The 18,872-nt window shown below is 40.4% G+C and overlaps 1 protein-coding gene across 1 annotated transcript in view; it reads left to right on the top strand.

The window, feature by feature from the left end:
- The window catches only part of antxr1a (ANTXR cell adhesion molecule 1a), a 30,092-nt gene extending 11,459 nt beyond the window's left edge, over positions 1-18,633 (top strand). Inside the window, exons 11-17 of the mRNA XM_085293987.1 lie at positions 3,522-3,591; positions 3,699-3,777; positions 3,929-4,024; positions 5,726-5,770; positions 10,315-10,578; positions 12,178-12,258; positions 17,129-18,633. Of these exons, the coding sequence (XP_085150113.1) occupies positions 3,522-3,591; positions 3,699-3,777; positions 3,929-4,024; positions 5,726-5,770; positions 10,315-10,578; positions 12,178-12,258; positions 17,129-17,503 (1,010 nt within the window). The 3' untranslated portion in view covers positions 17,504-18,633. The remainder of the gene's footprint in view (positions 1-3,521; positions 3,592-3,698; positions 3,778-3,928; positions 4,025-5,725; positions 5,771-10,314; positions 10,579-12,177; positions 12,259-17,128) is intronic.
- The last annotated feature ends 239 nt before the right edge of the window (positions 18,634-18,872 follow it).

Raw genomic sequence — 18,872 nt, 5'->3', positions numbered from 1 at the left:
ACAAAGGAAATATCTTTAAAGTGGCTTACAGTAACGCTTCCTACTTCACATGCCGCTGCAGCTGCATGAGGTGACGGTCTAATTACAAAGCATGACAATAACCAGCATTTACATAGAATGAAATGTGTGCTCCGCGGAAGTAAGACCACTGTGACCGTTTCTACTTTCATTGTTTTTACTGTTTAAATCTACAAATTCAATGAGATGATTTTCTGGAGCTTGGATTTGAATTCTAATTGTTTTTGCATGATATTATCTAACGTCCTGTAAAACTGATGACATGGAAGCAATTTGAGCAAAATTATCTCCTCATGTCAATCCCATTACGTGGAGGTTCCTCCTCCACATTCATTCACTCCTCTAGAACCTTTGCACACAGACTTCTGGACTTTGTTTACTTTACATCAGCAGTAAGCTTTAAATGAAAAATAATATTGTCACAGTTAGCTTTCAGAGAGACAAATGTATCATTTCTTGAGAAATAATTGCTCCTTCTGATTCCTGCTCTCAGCCCTCTGCTTACTTTGCAAGTCTGGAAAAGTGTATAAAAGGAAAGCAACAACATGCAACTACATGTGTGAAGCAGATGAATCCATGTTTGGGATTTTATCCCCAGGAAAAAGTAGCAGCAAGTATAGCCAGGCGTGCAGGGACTTGGCAGTTCCTGTCCTGAGCTATTCATTGTTTTTGTGACAGATGTTGTACTGGACAACTGTGGGAAGGGTGAAAGAAGAGACAAGAAGAAATGAACACGGTTAGATGAAACGATCCACACAAGTCCTGTGTCTGTTTGATAAACTTGAAGCTACGGCTAACCTGGACCTGTCGACATGTGACCAAATCCACTCAACAGCACTTTTAAAGCTGACAGTTTGAGCCATAGCATGACACTGAATAAATGTGGTTTATGTCACACCGTTGATATAATATAAGACATTAAGGTTCAAGGTTACTTTATTTATACCCATAGGTAAATTTGCTGTACAGAAAAAATTATTGCATTTGGCATCCCCTCACAAAACACACATTAAACCCGACAAACACATATTTGATAATTTGACAAGTGATAAAAAAACCCCCAATATAAATAAGATCAAGATTAATTCAATAAAACAGTTTTTATTGAGTTCAGTGACAGCAGCAGGGACAGCTGTTTTATCTTTGACCCACACTTTGGGACTAGAAACCTCCATCCAGAGGAGAGAAGCTGAAATTCACCCCATAAATGATGGGAGCCATTATTAAAGATTTATAAAGCCATTCCTCTGTAGCTGTTTAGAGTACAGGGAAGCCAGACAGGGCCATGACTCACATATAAGACGACTGGAGTGTCTCACTATCTGATTCAGTGAGCTTTTCTCTGTGACAGAGGTCTAACCGAACCATGCCACCAAACAAAAAGATACAACAAACTCAATAAAAGAACGATTGTTCGGGCAATGTGGAAATGAGCAAATTTCCTAAGGCACTAAATGCGCTGGTGACCCTTTAATTAAAGTGACTCCATGCCCATTTTGTTGCTTCCTAAAATCAAGAACCATATCTTCTGTTTCAGATATGTTCAGTTGAAGTTAAGACTCCTCACGCCACTGAACAAAGTCATCAATAACTAGACTGTGTGTAGTTTCACCCTCTTTAAGTAAGCTGGCAATAACATCTGCGTATTTAATGATGGCCCTGTTTTCATATCTGCTCTGACACATGTTTGTATAGAGAATGAATAATAAGCATGATAACAAACGCTCTTGGGGAGAACCTGTAGAGGAGAACAGTGGGTCAGACAGAACCCATTTATTCTCACTCTTTGTGACCTGTCAGCTAAATAGTCTAAAATCTAATCCACCAGGTTTTCCCCAACTTCAAACTGTTCTTAAAGTCTTTAGATTAAAACATTGGGGTGTAGTTTATTAAAAGCAGAGGAGAAATCAGTAAACAGAAGTCATACAAAAGTCCCTTTACTCTCTACATGTTTAGAAATCAGATTAAGTAGAGTCAATGGTGCATCCTGATAAGTTTTTTAAAGACTTTCATCACGACTGAGGTGAAGGCCTGAAGTCAGTCAGAACTTTCAGGCGACCAGCTTTAAGGACAGGAACAACGACAGCTTCTTTCCAAAGAGAGGGCACATGTTGCATTTGCAAGGATTTATTAAAAATAACCTGAAATAAAAGACTGAGTTCTCTAGCACAAGATTTAAATAGGCGGCCACTAATATTATCAGGACCGTGGCTTTTGTTAATAAGAGGTAGGAAGATTTTTGTTACCTGTGAGCAGTGTCAGTTTACTTGTTTCCTCTGGTTTACTATCTTTAAGCTAAGCCAATCTAGCCACCTCCTGGTTTAGAAGTATGAGCATCTTATTCCTGGCAAGAAGGGGATTTCCCCCCCAAGCTGAACAGAACCCTGTGAACTCTCACAGTGCAGGCTGGGAAAAAAGCACAAGTAACCATCTGCGCTTTTTTGCTTTTGCAACTGTAAGATTCTTCAGAACTCAGCTGTATTTAACCAGTGTCACCGAGTTTATAGTATGGTACAGAGGATGACTAACCTCTCAAAAATCAGCCATAATCTTAAGCAATAACTCCAAATAATTAAGTGGTTGAAGATGAACTTCAGTCATCTGTCTTCACCTCCCAGTTAAACATGACCTCTCTCTGAGCTTGGGGAGTAAACAGTCTTATAAACCTTTATGACACTGACTTCGAATGCCTGCCAGAATCCTTTTATCCACCACGGATTTAAATTGTGGAAAAATGTAAGTGCAGCAAATCGTGTTTCATCAGCTCTGAGCTGGACAAAGTTTGCACTTTGCTTTCACGCTGTAAGGCCACTCTGAGTGCAAGGTGGGTGCAGAGTTGAACTCTGACATCTGTCCCAGTTCGTGGCGGCGTGGAGCTGTTTTGGCCTTGCTGCCTCCCTCTCTCGCCTCTCTTCCTCTCCCTCCTCCATTGTGTTTTTTTAGAGAAGAGCAGCCGCTTGTGTTGATTTCCTCAGTTCTGGGGTATGCGCTCGCCTTGCCAGGATAAGCAGACAGGCTTGCGCGATGATGTTTGTTGGATCCGCTTTCCTGGACAGCCAGCTGGATGAGGAGAAGACCTACATTTTGCCAGAAAAACAAAAAGTGTGGTGAAATTGTTTGTATTGGCATTCGTGAGCAGGGTGCAGATGCCTTCAGATGGGAAAACAACAAAGTGCTTGTTTTGCAGATGCAGTCCTCTCTGATTGTTTGTCAATCAACTTAAAGTGAAAGATGTGACATCATTCGACTTCTGTTAACAAATGCATAGTTTCCGCTCTTGTTGTCAAATATTTGTTGAATTAAATTTAAGTCTTGTCTAATCAGTCAATAAATTCATTTTACTGCAATCTGGCAAAGAGATGTCATAAGAAACGGTGATTTGAAGGTGAAAACATGTTTCAGGAGCTGCATGTGTCCTTGAACACTGCTCACAATTCCAGTCAGGAAAGTTTGGCTCATGCTTTTGCTGTTTTTCATGACCCTTTCCCCCTCCGCTTCTCTAGTGGTGAAGCCATTGGTTGTGGAAGATACATATCTACTCTGCCCTGCCCCAGTGCTTGAAGAGGAGGGGATGTAAGTCGTATAATTTACTTAAATAAATGTGAGGTTTCAAATGAAACCCTCTGCTCTGCTTTTCAAGGTTAAAACGGGGCTGAGATATTTTTCTTTTTCTTTGCCAGGGCAGCAAATCTTTATGTCAGCATGAACGAGGGTCTCAGTTTCATCTCTAGCTCGGTCACAATTACCACCGTGAGCTGTGTGAGTACAATAAGATATAGGGGCATTTGGCCTTTAGCGGGGGCTTGGAGCAGCACAGAGTGTGGAGCTACAGACGGAACACAAAAGTGGTTTACATCCAGCGCTCTTTGTGTTCAGACAGCCTATGCTGACGTGTCTGTCTCTTTTACAGTCTGATGGGACCATCCTGGCCGTAGCTCTGCTCATCCTGATGCTGCTCCTGGTCTTGGCTCTCCTCTGGTGGTTCTGGCCTCTGTGCTGCACTGTGGTCAGTTCCCTGCAACGAAGACATGAACTCGTGCTGCTTTACAGATTGCTCTCAGCCTGCTCCTTACATTTTACATGGCTACAAAGAGTATGGGGGCTGTAGCCGAGCCATTTACGTCCTAATTGATACCACAGACAATATAGTGAAGCCTGGAGTCTGTGTATCAGTATTCCTCCTTTGGATCCTTGCATCTTGCAAAAAAAAAAAAAAAAAAAAAAAGTGATACAAATTAAAACTAATATTTGATTCATTTCTTTTTAATTAATCCAAAGGTTCAAAAAACACTCAATTTTCCCAAAAAATTTAATTTTTTATGATTTAGGCTGTAAAGAGTTAATTTTTACTGGACTTTAAAAAACACTCTGTTCCTGAGGGATCTTTGTTGCTGAAGTTAGTCCACAACCAGTAAATAGTCTCGGCCATCAGGTGAACATGCGTTTAAGCAATTATACCTCTCCTAAAATTATTTGCGTTTCCAGAGGTTACTGCAGGTAACCTCCAAGTCAGTATATTCACTTAAAGAGATCTAACTTGTAGCAGATTTTTCTACCATTTATGGCTTTACTTGATTTGTTGCCAGTGGTGTGGAAACAAAAGCGTCTATAGCCTGAATGTTTTGGTTGATATCTTTGTCACTATGAAGTTTTTAAGTAGCGGGATAACTGATTCCAAGTAAAGAGTTTCTTTTTCTTTTCTTTTTTTTTTATGTACTTATGCAAAAGCCATCTGCTCAGGACTCGGTGAAAACATGTTTGTGGGATTATTTAGCATCAAGGTATTTCAGCAAACTCACTTGCTACCACATGCCCTCTGTACAAATCCGTACATCTCCTTTCAAAATCGTCACGGGCATGGTGTCTCTTCAAAATGCACTGCAGTGTTTCCACTGGAGCTGGAAACAGGAAAGCTGAGCCCTGCCAGAGAGAGATGTCAGCTTTTACAACACAGCTTTCTCTCCCTTCACTCTTTTTCTGTCCATGTCAATTCGCTTGCAAGTTGAAGTTCGTGCAGCAAGTGTGTTTGGGAAAAAACGACACTAGGTTACCAAGGGGAGTCTTTTTTTTCTTCTTCTTTTTGTTCCAGGATTTGGAAAAGAGTGCAGGAAAAAAAAAATCACAAATAAGAATCAGAGTGACTTAATTTGCCAAATGCATTTAGTGGAGATGAATCTGTCTTTATTACACCTGTGAAAAAACCCTGACGGCTCATGCAGTGAGGAAAAAGTTTATATGGGGATAGCAGCGGTGTACATTGTTGTGCATTCATCCAAGTTTTGAGTTGCATAACATCGAAGTAGATGGATAAATTGTTTTTCTTTCCCTATTTATGTGATACTAACTAACGTATAAATACTATAAAAGTTATCCATAAAACTAAAAAGGCATAATGTGGCATTTATGAGGTTGTTACTCTTCTCTTGCTTTAACCAGCAACCTCAAGGCAAAAAAATCTGGATAGCAGGTTTCTAGGTCAGCGCCTTGCTCTTGTAAGTCGTAGAGACTAAGAGGGAAAACATTTCTCAGTCATTTGCTGTTGTGTAGCCACGTCACTGTGCATAAAGCGCGCATTGTTCTGACACGCAAAAAGCATTTTCAAACATGTCTCTGCGACTTCTGTCATCTCCTGATGTTAAACAATGCTCTTCATCTTTTTCTTCCCATTCACTCTGCTTTTTCTTCCCCTCTTTTATTTCGCCCACAGATCATCCACGAACCACCACCACCGCCAGCTGTGGAGGATAGTTCGGTAGGAGCTTCACAATCTCCGCCTCCTATCCGTTTTGTCAAGACTGAAAAAGAGTGCTTGTGATTTAAGACTTCGACAGCTGCCAGCGTTTAGCTTATGTAATTGTTAGAGTGACAGCGTAAACCTCAATGACCACACGGCGTCACTGACTTTCCAGCTTTAAACTTTCAACACTCGTTTTCTGATTCATTTGACGAGAGTTAACGCCCTCTCAGAACAACGGCATCGTGACTTTTACAGCACCCCACCACACACACACACACCATTTCTGCTGTTTGTAAGAGCACTGCTGTTGTGTCCAAGACTTTAATTTATGCCTTTAAAAAATTATAACCATTTGGACCTGCAGTAAGAAGTTTAAAAACTCAATAATAATAACTCAATAACTCAAAAACATAATTTCAATTTAGTTTTAAGATCAAACCGCCAATGGCGTGTCCAGCGGGGTGGCCTGGGGGGGCACAGGCCACCCCCCAAACCAGACTGGCCACCCCAGGTGCCACCCCAAAGGCAAAACAATAAAATTCAATCAAATATCAAATGTCCGATTATGTTTTCACGGTGACGCTCAGATATCCGAGTGTAAGTGAATGCAGCATCGCTTCTGCGCTATGCGCATCACGTTAGCAAAGGTAGGAGAGCCAAGCGCGAAAGATGGCACTGCAGGAAACAATTTTTCGGTGAAAGAAAATGAGGACAGAATAAATGTCCCGGTAAGTAATATCAAGTTTGTTGAGTTTAGTAAACTTCGGTGAAATTAGAATACCAAGGAAAAAAATAACACTTAAAGAATTATTGCAGCTGTGGAATATTTCAGACAGTATGCTACTGAGGGCAGCTAACATAAGAGTTATGCGTTATAAGATATAATCTAAGTCGTAACATTGCTGTATGGGGCTGCAGATTTGGTTGCAGGTTAACATAGCTGGACTGGCCATCGGGCATACCGGGCATATCCCCAGTGACTTATTTTTTTATTTTTTTTGTAATGGCATGAACAATGAGAGGTGGTGGATTGGCCAGATGCAGGTCGATGTGTAGAAATAACTCCGTTGTTTGGTGGTGGCTATGACGGGGCTTCCACAGAGGCAACAGGTGGATGAGGGAAGGGGAGGCAGGAGGAGAGACCCGAAGCAGCCACCAGTCCGAGTGTCAGGTGAACTGAACTTCAGGTAAGAAGTTATGACCTGCAGTCTATCTGGGTCAGATATAAACCAAGTTTAGGTGGAGTTTATTTTCATGTTGCTGACTTTTTACTGTCAGTTGCAATAACTCATACTGCGTTCTAGCCAGTTTGACGGAGTTTTTATACAGCTGGGTGGGTGCTATGATGTTACTGATAGTGAACTTTATTTTATTCATAAGGTTAGTAGAGTTGCCAACGGCTCCTTAAAAAAATGGAATGGTCCCTCAATCAGAGAAAATATTACACGTTTCGTATTGAGCTGAGAAGAGACGCAGTTTGTCCCGGACTTTAGCTAGAATGGAAAAAAGACACAAAGCTGGATTTATTCTGTCTTTATGCTGCACAGCTGCCTCTTCTCTCATTCTCTCCCCCTCCCTCTCCTGTTGCTACTTCAATCATGAAACTGATCAATGATCAGCTGATCGGCTTTTCTCTCTTGTTTATCGCCCACTTTGCGCCAGAAAGAGGAAACCAGCAGATGTTGCGCTAAACAACAGCAGCACGTTTAAGCTTGATCAGCTGTTGTTAGAATGTATTTAATATTAATTTCTAGTATCAGCTGATGTTTGCTGGAGCCACAGCTGTAAAGCTGCTGGTCATGATGTCTGTTTAGATATGTGGTGAGAGGGAAACATGAAGATGAAACCAGGAGATGTCCTTACTGAACCATCAGAGCTGAACAGGTGATGGAGAAACAGGTTTATCTTTTAGGTGACATGAATGAGTTGAAGGGAAGTTATGAACTGTTTCTGAGAGACAAATAACACCAGGATCCTTTTTTATGTAGCAGACAGCTGGTAACTGTGCAGGGGCGGGTCTAGCAAAGTTTTGCCAGGGGGCCAGGTAGGGCATTAACAGGGAAAGGTGGGCACAAAGAAATACTTTTCTTTCTTATTCTCATTTAAAATACCTAGTTTTTATTAAATAATTATCTAAATCTTACAACCAAAGTTTTTATCTGACGTAAAATGTATAGAAATCATACATATACCAACAAGACTGTACATCACTGTCACAACAGGGTTTGTTTTCAGTCAAAGTCTTTATGGCTTTACTACCTGGTGGGTCGGTCTGTAGTAAAAATGCCCAATTTTTTTGTCCCAGTCCAGCCCTGCAGGTTAATACTGGCAGTGTCACCATGCCAGCTGACTGTATTTTATCATCAGCCAGTGTTGTTCTTTATCAATATTACCAAAGTTTACGATAAGGCAGCATAGAAAGTATTTACTTGCTTTCAGGTTTTATTCAAATGTTAGTCTTTTCATTTGTTTCCCCACTTTTTTCCTGTTTCAAAATCAAACACCAGTTTGTGAGAAGAGTATCTTCTTTTTTTAACAGGCAGATAAAGTTTTGCATTGGCATTGGCTAATTTGTCAATTGTTTGTTACAAATGTTCGTATTTTAATTTTCAAAAATGTTTTTGCCCAAAACATATGTGCACTATATGTCAGTAAAAATACTATGCAAATATTGCTGTCCTTGACTGCTGAGTAAACACTGACAAAGCACTGATTGTATCTCTTGTACTTTATCAACGCAGTATCTAAAAACTTTGCACCGTAGTGGTTAAAATCTCATTCTAATAAGAGTTAAAAGTGCATTTGGTTATTAGGTTTATAGGATTATTGAATTATGGTTAAGGGTTGGTAGAATTTTTTTTAAAACATTATCTGCCAATTAAATCTGCCACCCTTCTCCAAATCTGTGCCCCTACCTGGCCCCCCCAACAAAAATTTTCTAGACACGCCACTGCAAACCGCAAGTCCAAATGACTCGATTCAATACAGTTTAACGGTCCTCAAACACGCTGCTGCAGCTGTGGGACGTATCAGGCTGCATCTGTTTGCACAAAATTAAACAGAAAATTAGGTTTAACTGCTGAATTTAAATGCCAGTGACATCCACGGCCTCAAAGACTGCTTTTATTACGGTCTCCTCTGTGCGACATCCTGGTAGGATACGAGACAGACAGGGTGTATTAAAGAGCTGAAACATCACAAGTTTGGCTAGTGGGCTTTTTCATTTCCTTTGATCAGACAAACTAGAGCAATGGGGACATAATGACAGCTCAGGGATAGGAAGGACAGAGAGAGAGGGGCATTCATTCCAGTTTGCCTGGTAACAAATAAGAGAGCAGTTGTGTGCAAAAGTCTTGTGCCACTCCTCTTTCTTTATATTTTGCTTCCAAGAGGGGCTATTTTGTCATAGTTTTCTTGAGCAATAGTTCTCCAGGCTTTCTTTGGAAATTGGCAGGGAACCATTTTTTAAACTGTATCTTTCGGCACTTTGTTACAACAGCCTGTGGCAAAAACACAGAAATATTCCTGTTTCATAAAACATGCCAAAGATAATACAGTGTTACAGGCATAAAATAGTATTTTTCATGAACAAGAGGATTCAAAAAGAGTTACACTTGGTATATCTCTGCATGTTGTGCAGTGTGTCCTTGAAAAATTTGAGGAAACTGGACACGAAAGGGACATCTGCAGCAGATGGGCAGTATCTGGAAATGTCCTCAAGAAATAGGGAAAAAGACCTGACACAGGATCCGAGAGATGCATCTGGCACATCAGTCGATCCGTCTACTGTTCACTGAAGCGCCATCAGAATTCATCTCAGTGAAAGGGTGGCAGTCGAGAGTGAGGAATCCAAATTTGTTCAAATTATCGTCAGTGCTTATGAAGTGAGTGAGTGCCTACAGCATCTGTAAAACACGTGGAAGCTCTGTCATGGTTTGGTGATGCATTTCAGCCAGTGGCGCTGGGCAGCTTGTCAAAACTGATGGAAATACAAACACAAAAAAAAAAAACAACCATCAGATTTTGATCCACTGTGCCATATCATCTAGAAAGCATCAAATTGGCAGCAGCTTCATTTTTCATCATGACAATGACCCCAAACACACTGCCAATGCAGTAAAAGTGTACCTGGATAGAAAAAACACACAATGGAACACGATCAGTCATCGGTTCCACATTATTGAAGCAGAGTGGGATCTTCTTGACAGAGAATGGAACAAAAGGCAGGAAAGCTTATTTAAGACACTTCAGGCTGTGTTGAAGAATAAAGGCGATCATACCAAATATTGACTTTTAAGCTTGTTAGAACTGTCAAAACTCTTTTTTTGCCTTATATACTGGATTTCCATGCATGTGAGTTAGCAGATGTTTAAATAAATTGCTCCTCCTATTTCGCTTTTTCCTAGAAATGTGTGAAGAAATAAGGGGCGGGCCAGGACCTTTTGCACAGTACTGAATGTTTACTGCCTCTTAGTTCAAGCTAAGGGGTGATAAACATTGGTGAAATGGTTAAACAACAAATACATTTAAAAAAAACATTTCCTGTTGCTCTCCCACAGGATGATGAGGACTTTGAAGCCCCCAAGAAGAAATGGCCGACTGTTGATGCCTCCTACTATGGAGGAAGAGGCGTAGGGGGGATCAAAAGGATGGAGGTTCGCTGGGGTGAGAAAGGCTCCACTGAAGAAGGAGCAAAGCTGGAGAAGGCCAAAAATGCCAAAGTGAAGATGCCTGACCAGGAGTATGTGTCACCACCCCCTCGGGTTCTTAACAATGGCATGCAGAAACCGCCGGCGCCACGCAACTGGTACTCACCCATTAAGGTAGGGGGGGGGGGGTATATATATATATATATGATTACTCATTAGGAACTACTGAGAAACTCAGTATGATGCTTCACTAAGGGAACACAAACAGTAGGCAATGGTGAAGATTATTTCACCATTGCTTACTGATTACTGAAAACCATTGCCCCAGATGGTTTTCAGTAATCAATATCTAAGACTACATTTGTAAATTAAAGCTTTGATGCTGTGTAAAATGTAAATATGAAACAAAATCTCATCTAACAGTATTTTATTCACGACAGAACATAGTTGAATTTTTCGTTTCATGATGCTCCAAATGTTTTTAAATTGGTGGAAAGATCTGGTCTGCAGGCGGACTAATTCAGAACCCAGACTCTTCATCTATGATGCCACGCTTTTCTAATAGACGTATGGAGTTTGGGATTATAGTGATATATGGAAGATCTTCTCTGAAAAACACTTTATCTGGATGGGAGTGTATGTAAAACATGTACAGGCCTTTCTGCATTGTTGGTGCCTTTCCAAATGTATGTTCCTAATACCACAGGCACCAGTGCAACTCTATATCATCAGAGATGCAGGCTTTTGAACTCAACGCTGATAACAAACTGGACCCCTCTCCTCTTTAGTTCGAAGGACACGGAGTGCATGTTTTCCAAAAATAATTTGACCACAGAACAGTTTTCCGCTTTCACTTTTTTTTTTTTTAAAGATGTGTTTCTGCCATCAAATTCAAAACGAGCTAATATTAAAAAAAAAAAAATAGTAAAATGTCTCACTTTAAACATCTAATACGTTTTCAGCACCCGAACATTTTTGGAACGGAGTTTTACAATAATGTCCTGAGTCAGACGTGATCATGGAAGTATTGAGGAACAGCTTATCACTGTTGTCCTGAATCATTCCTCACAAGTGTTACCTAAACAAATTAAAGCAAACAGGATATGAGTTTTAACTGAGCCACATAAAAATGAGTAAATACTGGAGAATTTGAGAGTTATTAGTTTAAAAAGTATTTGAAGTGTGGGAATCATGGTTTTTAACAGCTCTGCTGGGGCGCATACTACATATAACACAGCATCTGTCACAGATTACTTCATGCTAATCTGGCTGAGGATATGTTAGTACGAGTATGGTGTTTTGGTGAAAATAGCCCGAGATGTGTTCGGGTATTAAAGCTTAGGTGACAATTGGCACACGGCTCCATTCCTCCAGGACCAGCGTGGGGTTAAAGGAGTCTTTCTGAAGTCTTCCCAGTCAGCAGGGGATTGCTAATAGAAACCAGACTTCTGTTGGACTGACCTCCAGAGAGAAAGGCTCCACAGCCAGGAGTTTTTGTGAGCAAAAACAGCTGCATTTTTTCTGCTCTTATCCTCAAAGTATTTGCTGTGTCTGAAAAGTATGAAGAGCCAACTTACAGTGGACTGAAACCATTTCACTGTGTCGCTTTGAGATAAATGGATGAATTAAACGATACATTAAACTGCAGCTGAAGTCACTTGTGTGAAAAAGAAGACAAAAAAAAAAAAAAAAACAAGGGTTGGAAGCAGAAACCAATGTTTTGTAGGATTTTACATTCTCTTAAACATTTTGGTCTCTTCTCTGTTTCCACAGAGCAAACTGGATGCATTGTGGGTGCTTTTAAGAAAAGGCTACGACCGTGTGTCTGTAATGAGACCTCATCCAGGTGACAAGGTAAGAGCAACACCAACCCTGCACTGGCATGCACTAAGCGTGCATTGTAAATCGTTCTGCATTTCACAGGCTGACGTCAGGCTTGGCTGTGCATTAACTTCTGGCAAATGAAAATTAGCAATTGAAACGATTGTATGTGAAAATGTTGAGAAAATGGACCAGCTGTAAGCAATGAAGTGTGCACAGCGAGACTCATGGGAAAAGTTGCAGTGGGATTGGATTTAGACTGCTACAGTACGCAGCAATGTAAAAGCGTCTGGTGAAGTCATTATGAAAAAACAAAATGAAATTCCTCAAAGACCAGCTGCAGTGGGGGTGACAGTGCAGTGACCGCTGCAGCTGGAAGCTAACATGAAGTCAGAGACAGTAGAGTCTGTATGCGGTGAAAAACGGGAATTATGTGTCTAAAAATGTCACCGCAAGCGTTTATGTAATGATTCACATTTCTCTGGGTCAGAGTGTTGATCTAAAACCATTACCCTCACAGGGTGAAAAGACATTTCTGGCACATTTAAACAATCATTTTTTACATTTTCTAGAATTTTCTCTGTAACTACTGTAACTCCTAAGTGTTTTGAGTAAATCTAAAGTACACTGAGCTAGTTTCAGATTTGACTCAATAACAACCCAGACAGGATTTGCTGCTAGAAGACAGGCCTTTAAATGCCATTCCAGGGAGGAGCTGCTCCTATTGTTTGCACAGAGCTGTATAAGGTGACACACAGCCGTGTTGAAACATAAAGGAGAATTTTGAAGATGAGAGTAGGAAGCAATATTAGTAGCCCACCTTTCTTTTATTTTAAACTTCTAGTGAGAATACCAGTTACTCCCAGTTACTACAGTTAATACCAGTTATGCATGCTTTTAAACCCATGTTTTTGTAATGTTATGCATATGCATATTATAAACTCAACAGCCATTTTGTTAAGTACAGCTGCTCAGCTGTTTATTAATTCACATATCTAATCAGTCAGTCATGCAGCAACTGATTTAGGCATGCAGACATGGTGATCTACTCAAAACCATCAGAATTGCCCGAAAAAGAATAAAATACCCAGTGAGCAGCAGTTCTCTGCGGAAAATGAAAACGCCTTGTTGATGTCAGAGGAGAACTCCCAGACTGATAGGAAGGCAACAATAACTCAGCTAACCATTTGTTATAACAAAGGTATGCAGAAGAGCATCTCTGGAAGCACAGCACACATATCTTAAAACAGATTTAGTTTATAGCAGCTGAAGACCACAGCAGCAGCAGCAGCCGGTGCCATCCCTGTAAGCTGAGAATAAGAATCTAAGGCCACAATTCACATGTTGTCTCAGTTTTTGCAGGGACATTTAAATCGCATGTACTGAATTCTGCATAAACATCATGAAAGCCTCGATCCATCCAGTCCTGTATGAATGATTCTGGTGGAACTCTGGTGATGTAATAGTACCGGGGATATTTTCTTGGAGCATTTTCGGACCAGAGCGTACCCATCATCTGACAGCAGGATAACACGACACATCACAAACCTCAAATGATCTCAAAATGACTTCTTAAACATAATGAGTTCATGAAACTCCAGTGGCCTTAACAATTAGCAGATCTCAATCAAATAAAGCATCTTTGGAATGTGGTGAAACAGGAGATTCACATTAATCTGCAGCAACTGTGTGATATTGTCATGGTAATGTGGACTAAAATCTCTGAGGAGTGCTTCCAGCACCTTGCTGAATCTATGCCATGTAGAATTAAAGCAGTTCTAAAGGCAAACAGCAGACCAACCAGTTACTAACAAGTTCAGCAAAGCTCACCAGTATAGTCCATAGTTCATTTTTTGGCAGCTATAATGTAATTTTTTACTTTGATGCAAAAATCCTAATGTTGATACTTTATGCAGTTACAATAGAAATATAATTGTTTGGCATGAATAAGCCTCTGGAATTTTCAGACTGATGTGTTATTATACGGTCAGGTTTCTTCATCTTCATCAGTGCAGTTATGCAGCATTTCCTTAAAGAGATACACTGACAGTCCAGCAAGACCCTCATTTCATGCTGAGGAGGATGGGAAATTACATCTCAAGGCAAACTTATCAGGATTCATACTTTAAACTATTTCTTAGCCTCCTTTGCTGTATTTTTTGTCTTGAAGTGAGCCAGATGTTTTTAGAGGGTAAAAGGTCTGGTATGTAGGTGAGCCACTTTAGCAGTCAGGCTTGTTTTCTACAGTCATGGTGTTGTAATACATGCAAAATGCAGTTTGGCACTGTTCTGATAAAATAATCAAGGCGTTTCCTGATTAAAAACAAACAAACAAGAAATAAGTGTTCTTTTTTCTTTGCATGATAGAGTTTTAACTTGTAATTGTGGATGCAACGAGCCTGAGCAGCCGATTTCACCCTGTTTTACTTCAGCCTCAGCCTGTCTGCGATGTTCTTTTGTGCCCGAGAGGCATTTTATAATAAGCTTTCAAGCTTATTCTAAAATATTATACAGGATATTTAGAACTAACTAGGCAGCTCATTCTCTTGACAGTACTTTTTGCATTATGCAGTTTATGGACGTTTTAACCAGCACTCAGCTCACTGAGAAACAAAGTGTCGAAGTGTGTCTTCCTCACTATAAAAGCTTTTCATTAGCTTACTGGAAAAGAAAAATACTTGTTTGTACTTTCTGAGCAGTGAACACTTTCTGAGCAGAAAGCTTGTTCTGATTGCAATTGCAGCAGCGGGGAGGAGGAAGCCAGCCGATCCAGTTGTTGCTGGAGAAAAACCCTGTTACGTGTCGCTTTTGTGAGCCTTAAAGACTGGGGTCTTTTCAGTAATTAAAAATAAAATCAGAGGACGTAACACAGCAGGTTACTGGGCTACTGAACCATCACATATTTCAGTAGTGACTGACTGGGAATGTAGATACAAGTATGATACAGTCCGGGAGCCCAAGAGACATAAGGATCTATGATATTCAGTATAAGATGAACTGTACAACATGCAGCATTTGGCCTATTTCTTTTCCCCCAACAGTCATTTCTCCTCAGTGTTAAATAAGAAACACATTCCTTATCAGCCTATTGCAACTCCTGGGTCGACTGAGTGCAGCTGCTCCAGGGGTGTAACTTGTTTCTGGAGTATGATGATGATGTATATCTCCCTTTAATGACCTCACTTCATTTTGAATGGGCGTAAATGATGGCAGGTCAAGTTGTCCAATGAAATAGGTGCATAGCTTCTCAAAATTTAAGCTGGGACTGAGAATTACAGCACATTTTTTAAGGTCTGCTGACATTAAAATACACATCATGTAGCTGTGTACTGACAACAGGAAAAGGCTTTTGTGAGAGTGAGTTCATTCAGTTGTCAAAGCAGGAAAGTGTGTGTTTTGTCAAAGAAAGTTCAGAAAAGTGGAGACATTGGTTCTTCACCCTTCAAATTCTGAAGTTATTGTTTGATCAAATGAAAAAAAGAGCAGCAGATAAATTTAAAAAATGTCATAGATCCTATGTTTTTAGTTAGTACTAACGTTCTCAAACTTAGAATTAATTAATTAAAAATATAGGAGCTGGCACCACTTTGTGGAAGCTACTGTGTTGCCCCACTTTCTTGAATGCAATGGCTGAGATGGATATAAGACTATTTTCCCAAAATATGTTGCACCCGAAATGTGAATTCTTACCTATGTTTTATCATCTAAGAAGGGGTACTCCTCAACAAACAAGCCAGAATGCAAAAGAAAAGAGAAAACTCTTCCTCTAACTCTTCCAGGGTAATCTCCTGAACTGAAGATGTGGCTCTAACACATAAAAATGTGCATAAACATCCTTATTTATTCCAGATATTGTCACAATTACTTATTTTCAGCAGATTTGAAATGTGACTCTCCTGTGTCCAGATACTGAGCTAGCTAAACAAAAACAGCAGCTGGTTATAAATGTGGTTACCACCAACAAGCCTATGAGTGTCCTTGAAGCAAACATGAATCTTACTTTCTCTGTGACAAGAAGTTTGATTCTCACATCATATGAGAGTTTATTTGCTACGTGCCAGAGTCACACAATGTTAGATCTACTTCAAAGATAGTTTCACTAATGCCAGCTAACAGAGGCTAACAGTAGCTAACAGAGGCTAACAGTAGCATTTACCAACAGACAAGGTAAGGATATCCTCAACAACTCAGTATCAGTGTCACTGGTCAAAAGTGAGCTTCAACAACAGACCGACTCATATCTGACTACTTTCAGAAAGTTTTACAGCCTCATCCAGAGTAAATAGATGTAGATATTTTTCACTCTGCATATTGAAAGCCGAGATAAACAGTAGACTGACAGATTGCAAAATATGTTCATGCAGATCTGATCTGCTTTTTAGCCACGATTTATTGCACAAAGTTGATATTATTCAAATAGTATGTTAAAATATAGTACTTGCACTTTATGGCAGTAGTTTATGAATGTATGAAATTTTGCTTTGGCTCTTAGAAAATGCAAATATCATCTTATTGTTCTGAAATGTCGTATTAGACTTCAAGCTAGCTGCTGAGACAATAAAATCATTAATAAAGTTTTTATAGTGAATATACGCTAAGTAAGCAGTAGGGTCAACACAGTGAGATTTTTTTTTATGCAACCTTAGAGGTCACACCTTGTTGGATCATCAAAAGAAAGCAGGTTTAGGCAAATGTTTTATGAGCCTCACTTTTCAAACCCATAGGCTAAATCCATCTTCTATATACAGGCTGTGATGTGAGCCAGACCTTTTCCTTTCTGTCATTTAGACTCAATGTCTGAATTTTCATTGTGAATTTTTGCCTTGGATTGAACAATTAATGGAAAAAAAATTTAACGTTTGCCACTTTGCTAACAAAATCTGAACTCTGTTTAATTTTATAGGGCAGATGCATGAACTTCACCCGTGTAAAATCCCCCCCTAGCTACCCACACTTCAACAATCACCCATCTCCCATCTACAACCCGCCTGGCAGGAATCCACCTCCACCGCAGGGCACCCTACCACCGACTCCCAGCGCGCCACCCTTCTCCTCGCTGCCTCCAACCCCTCCACCCATTTCCACCCCTCCCCCTTACACACCACCTCCCAACCGGGCTCTTCCTCCAACCACCTTGCACATACCCGCCCCACCGGCGCTCTCACCCACGCCTCCGCCCTGCGCTAGCCCAACCGGCTTGCTGCCACCTCTTCCCCAGGGACCCCCTCCTGGACGAGCCCCTCCACCTGCCCGCCCTCCGCCTCGCCCTGGCCTGTAGAAGTCTGGTGGGAGACAGGAGGTGGTCACACAAGACTGAAAAACATAATCCAGAGTTCCACCAGCACATAGCCATCTTTGATTGTAACTACGAGTGAGGTGCAACAAGGTGCCAACCTCAGCAGGCTGTAGCCTTTCAGACTTGTGACGAGGAGGAGCGAGAACTTGTTTTCAGCTATTTGTCTACTTTTGTACACATCTAGCCCAACAGTGCAATTGCTTGGATGCTTGAATTACATAGACATTCCCTATAAATGAGATCACGCAGGCCGGCTCAAAAACATTTGACTGAAGACTGTATGAATTCTGACCGAGCAGAGGATCAACAGCTTGTACTAACAGCTTTATACACAGGCCCTAGAGAAGGAGTACAGTTGTCTTCTGAATGGCCATGTCACTAAAATAAATGCCACTGTAAAGTTCCTGTTTTATATAAGAGAAAAGAAAAACACTCATCCTGCAAATGTTCCACATACAGCAGAGTAAGGATGATGCAGAGGCATCTGAAAACAATCCTTTTTTTAAATCCTTGAATGTTTGCATGCAAAAGTGCTCGAATCATCGTTTGTAGTTTTTTAACATTTGTACTTGTTTTTATACATTTGTAAATACTTTCATTTTTTACTTTGTACTTGTGTAGACCACACTCTTCATTTTGGGGAAAGAAAGACAATCATCGGTGATGACGGCATGGACAGTAAGTGTACTGAAACAGCAATGCAATGTATCTGAACTTCCAGTGTTCAACTCCTGACTCGCAAACTATTTTCATCCAACCTAATGTGAGCCATGTCTGGCCCGTTTTCTGTGCTCATTGGTGTAAACAGTAAATTTGGCTTTACCAGATGTATGGCTGGAACTGACCTGACCAAGATGACTGTAATTACAGCTGTAGGTAAGCGCTGCATAGGATCTGTCTGTTAAGATGAGGGTAACTCTGGGAATCAGGGAAAAGCTTTGCACATCGTCTTACTCGTCCACCTACGGCTTCAAAAAAAGTTGTACATTATTAATGCAAATAAGCGTGCTCAGTTATGTGTGCTGTACATTGATGAGTCAGTAAACAATCTTGTTTTACTTTTTTTGCAGAAAGTCTTTAATTCCTCTGAGAATAAAATACGATGGAAGCCATTTCGTGGATGTTGATATGAAGCTTTTACTCTCATCACGTCACGGTTAGCAATCCCGTCAGTACTGTACAGTAAACACAGACTGGTGTGTGATTCATTTAAAAAGCAAGGAAGCAGTTTAGCTACATAAAATCTGACTCCGTCTTCTTATTCTTTTCTTCAGATGCTAATTTGAAAAACATTCTGTTTTACTTCCGGGCAGCAAAAGCAGCAACTGATCCACATGTTTACTGTGTATGC

Source organism: Mchenga conophoros, linkage group LG12 (genome assembly GCF_057382185.1).
Source record: "Mchenga conophoros isolate Kocher_MC1m ecotype Shallow Benthic linkage group LG12, M_conophoros_male_GT1.1, whole genome shotgun sequence".
Classification (NCBI taxonomy): domain Eukaryota; kingdom Metazoa; phylum Chordata; class Actinopteri; order Cichliformes; family Cichlidae; genus Mchenga; species Mchenga conophoros.
Note: the sequence above shows the minus strand (reverse complement) of the source record. Positions and strands in the feature narration are given on the sequence as shown.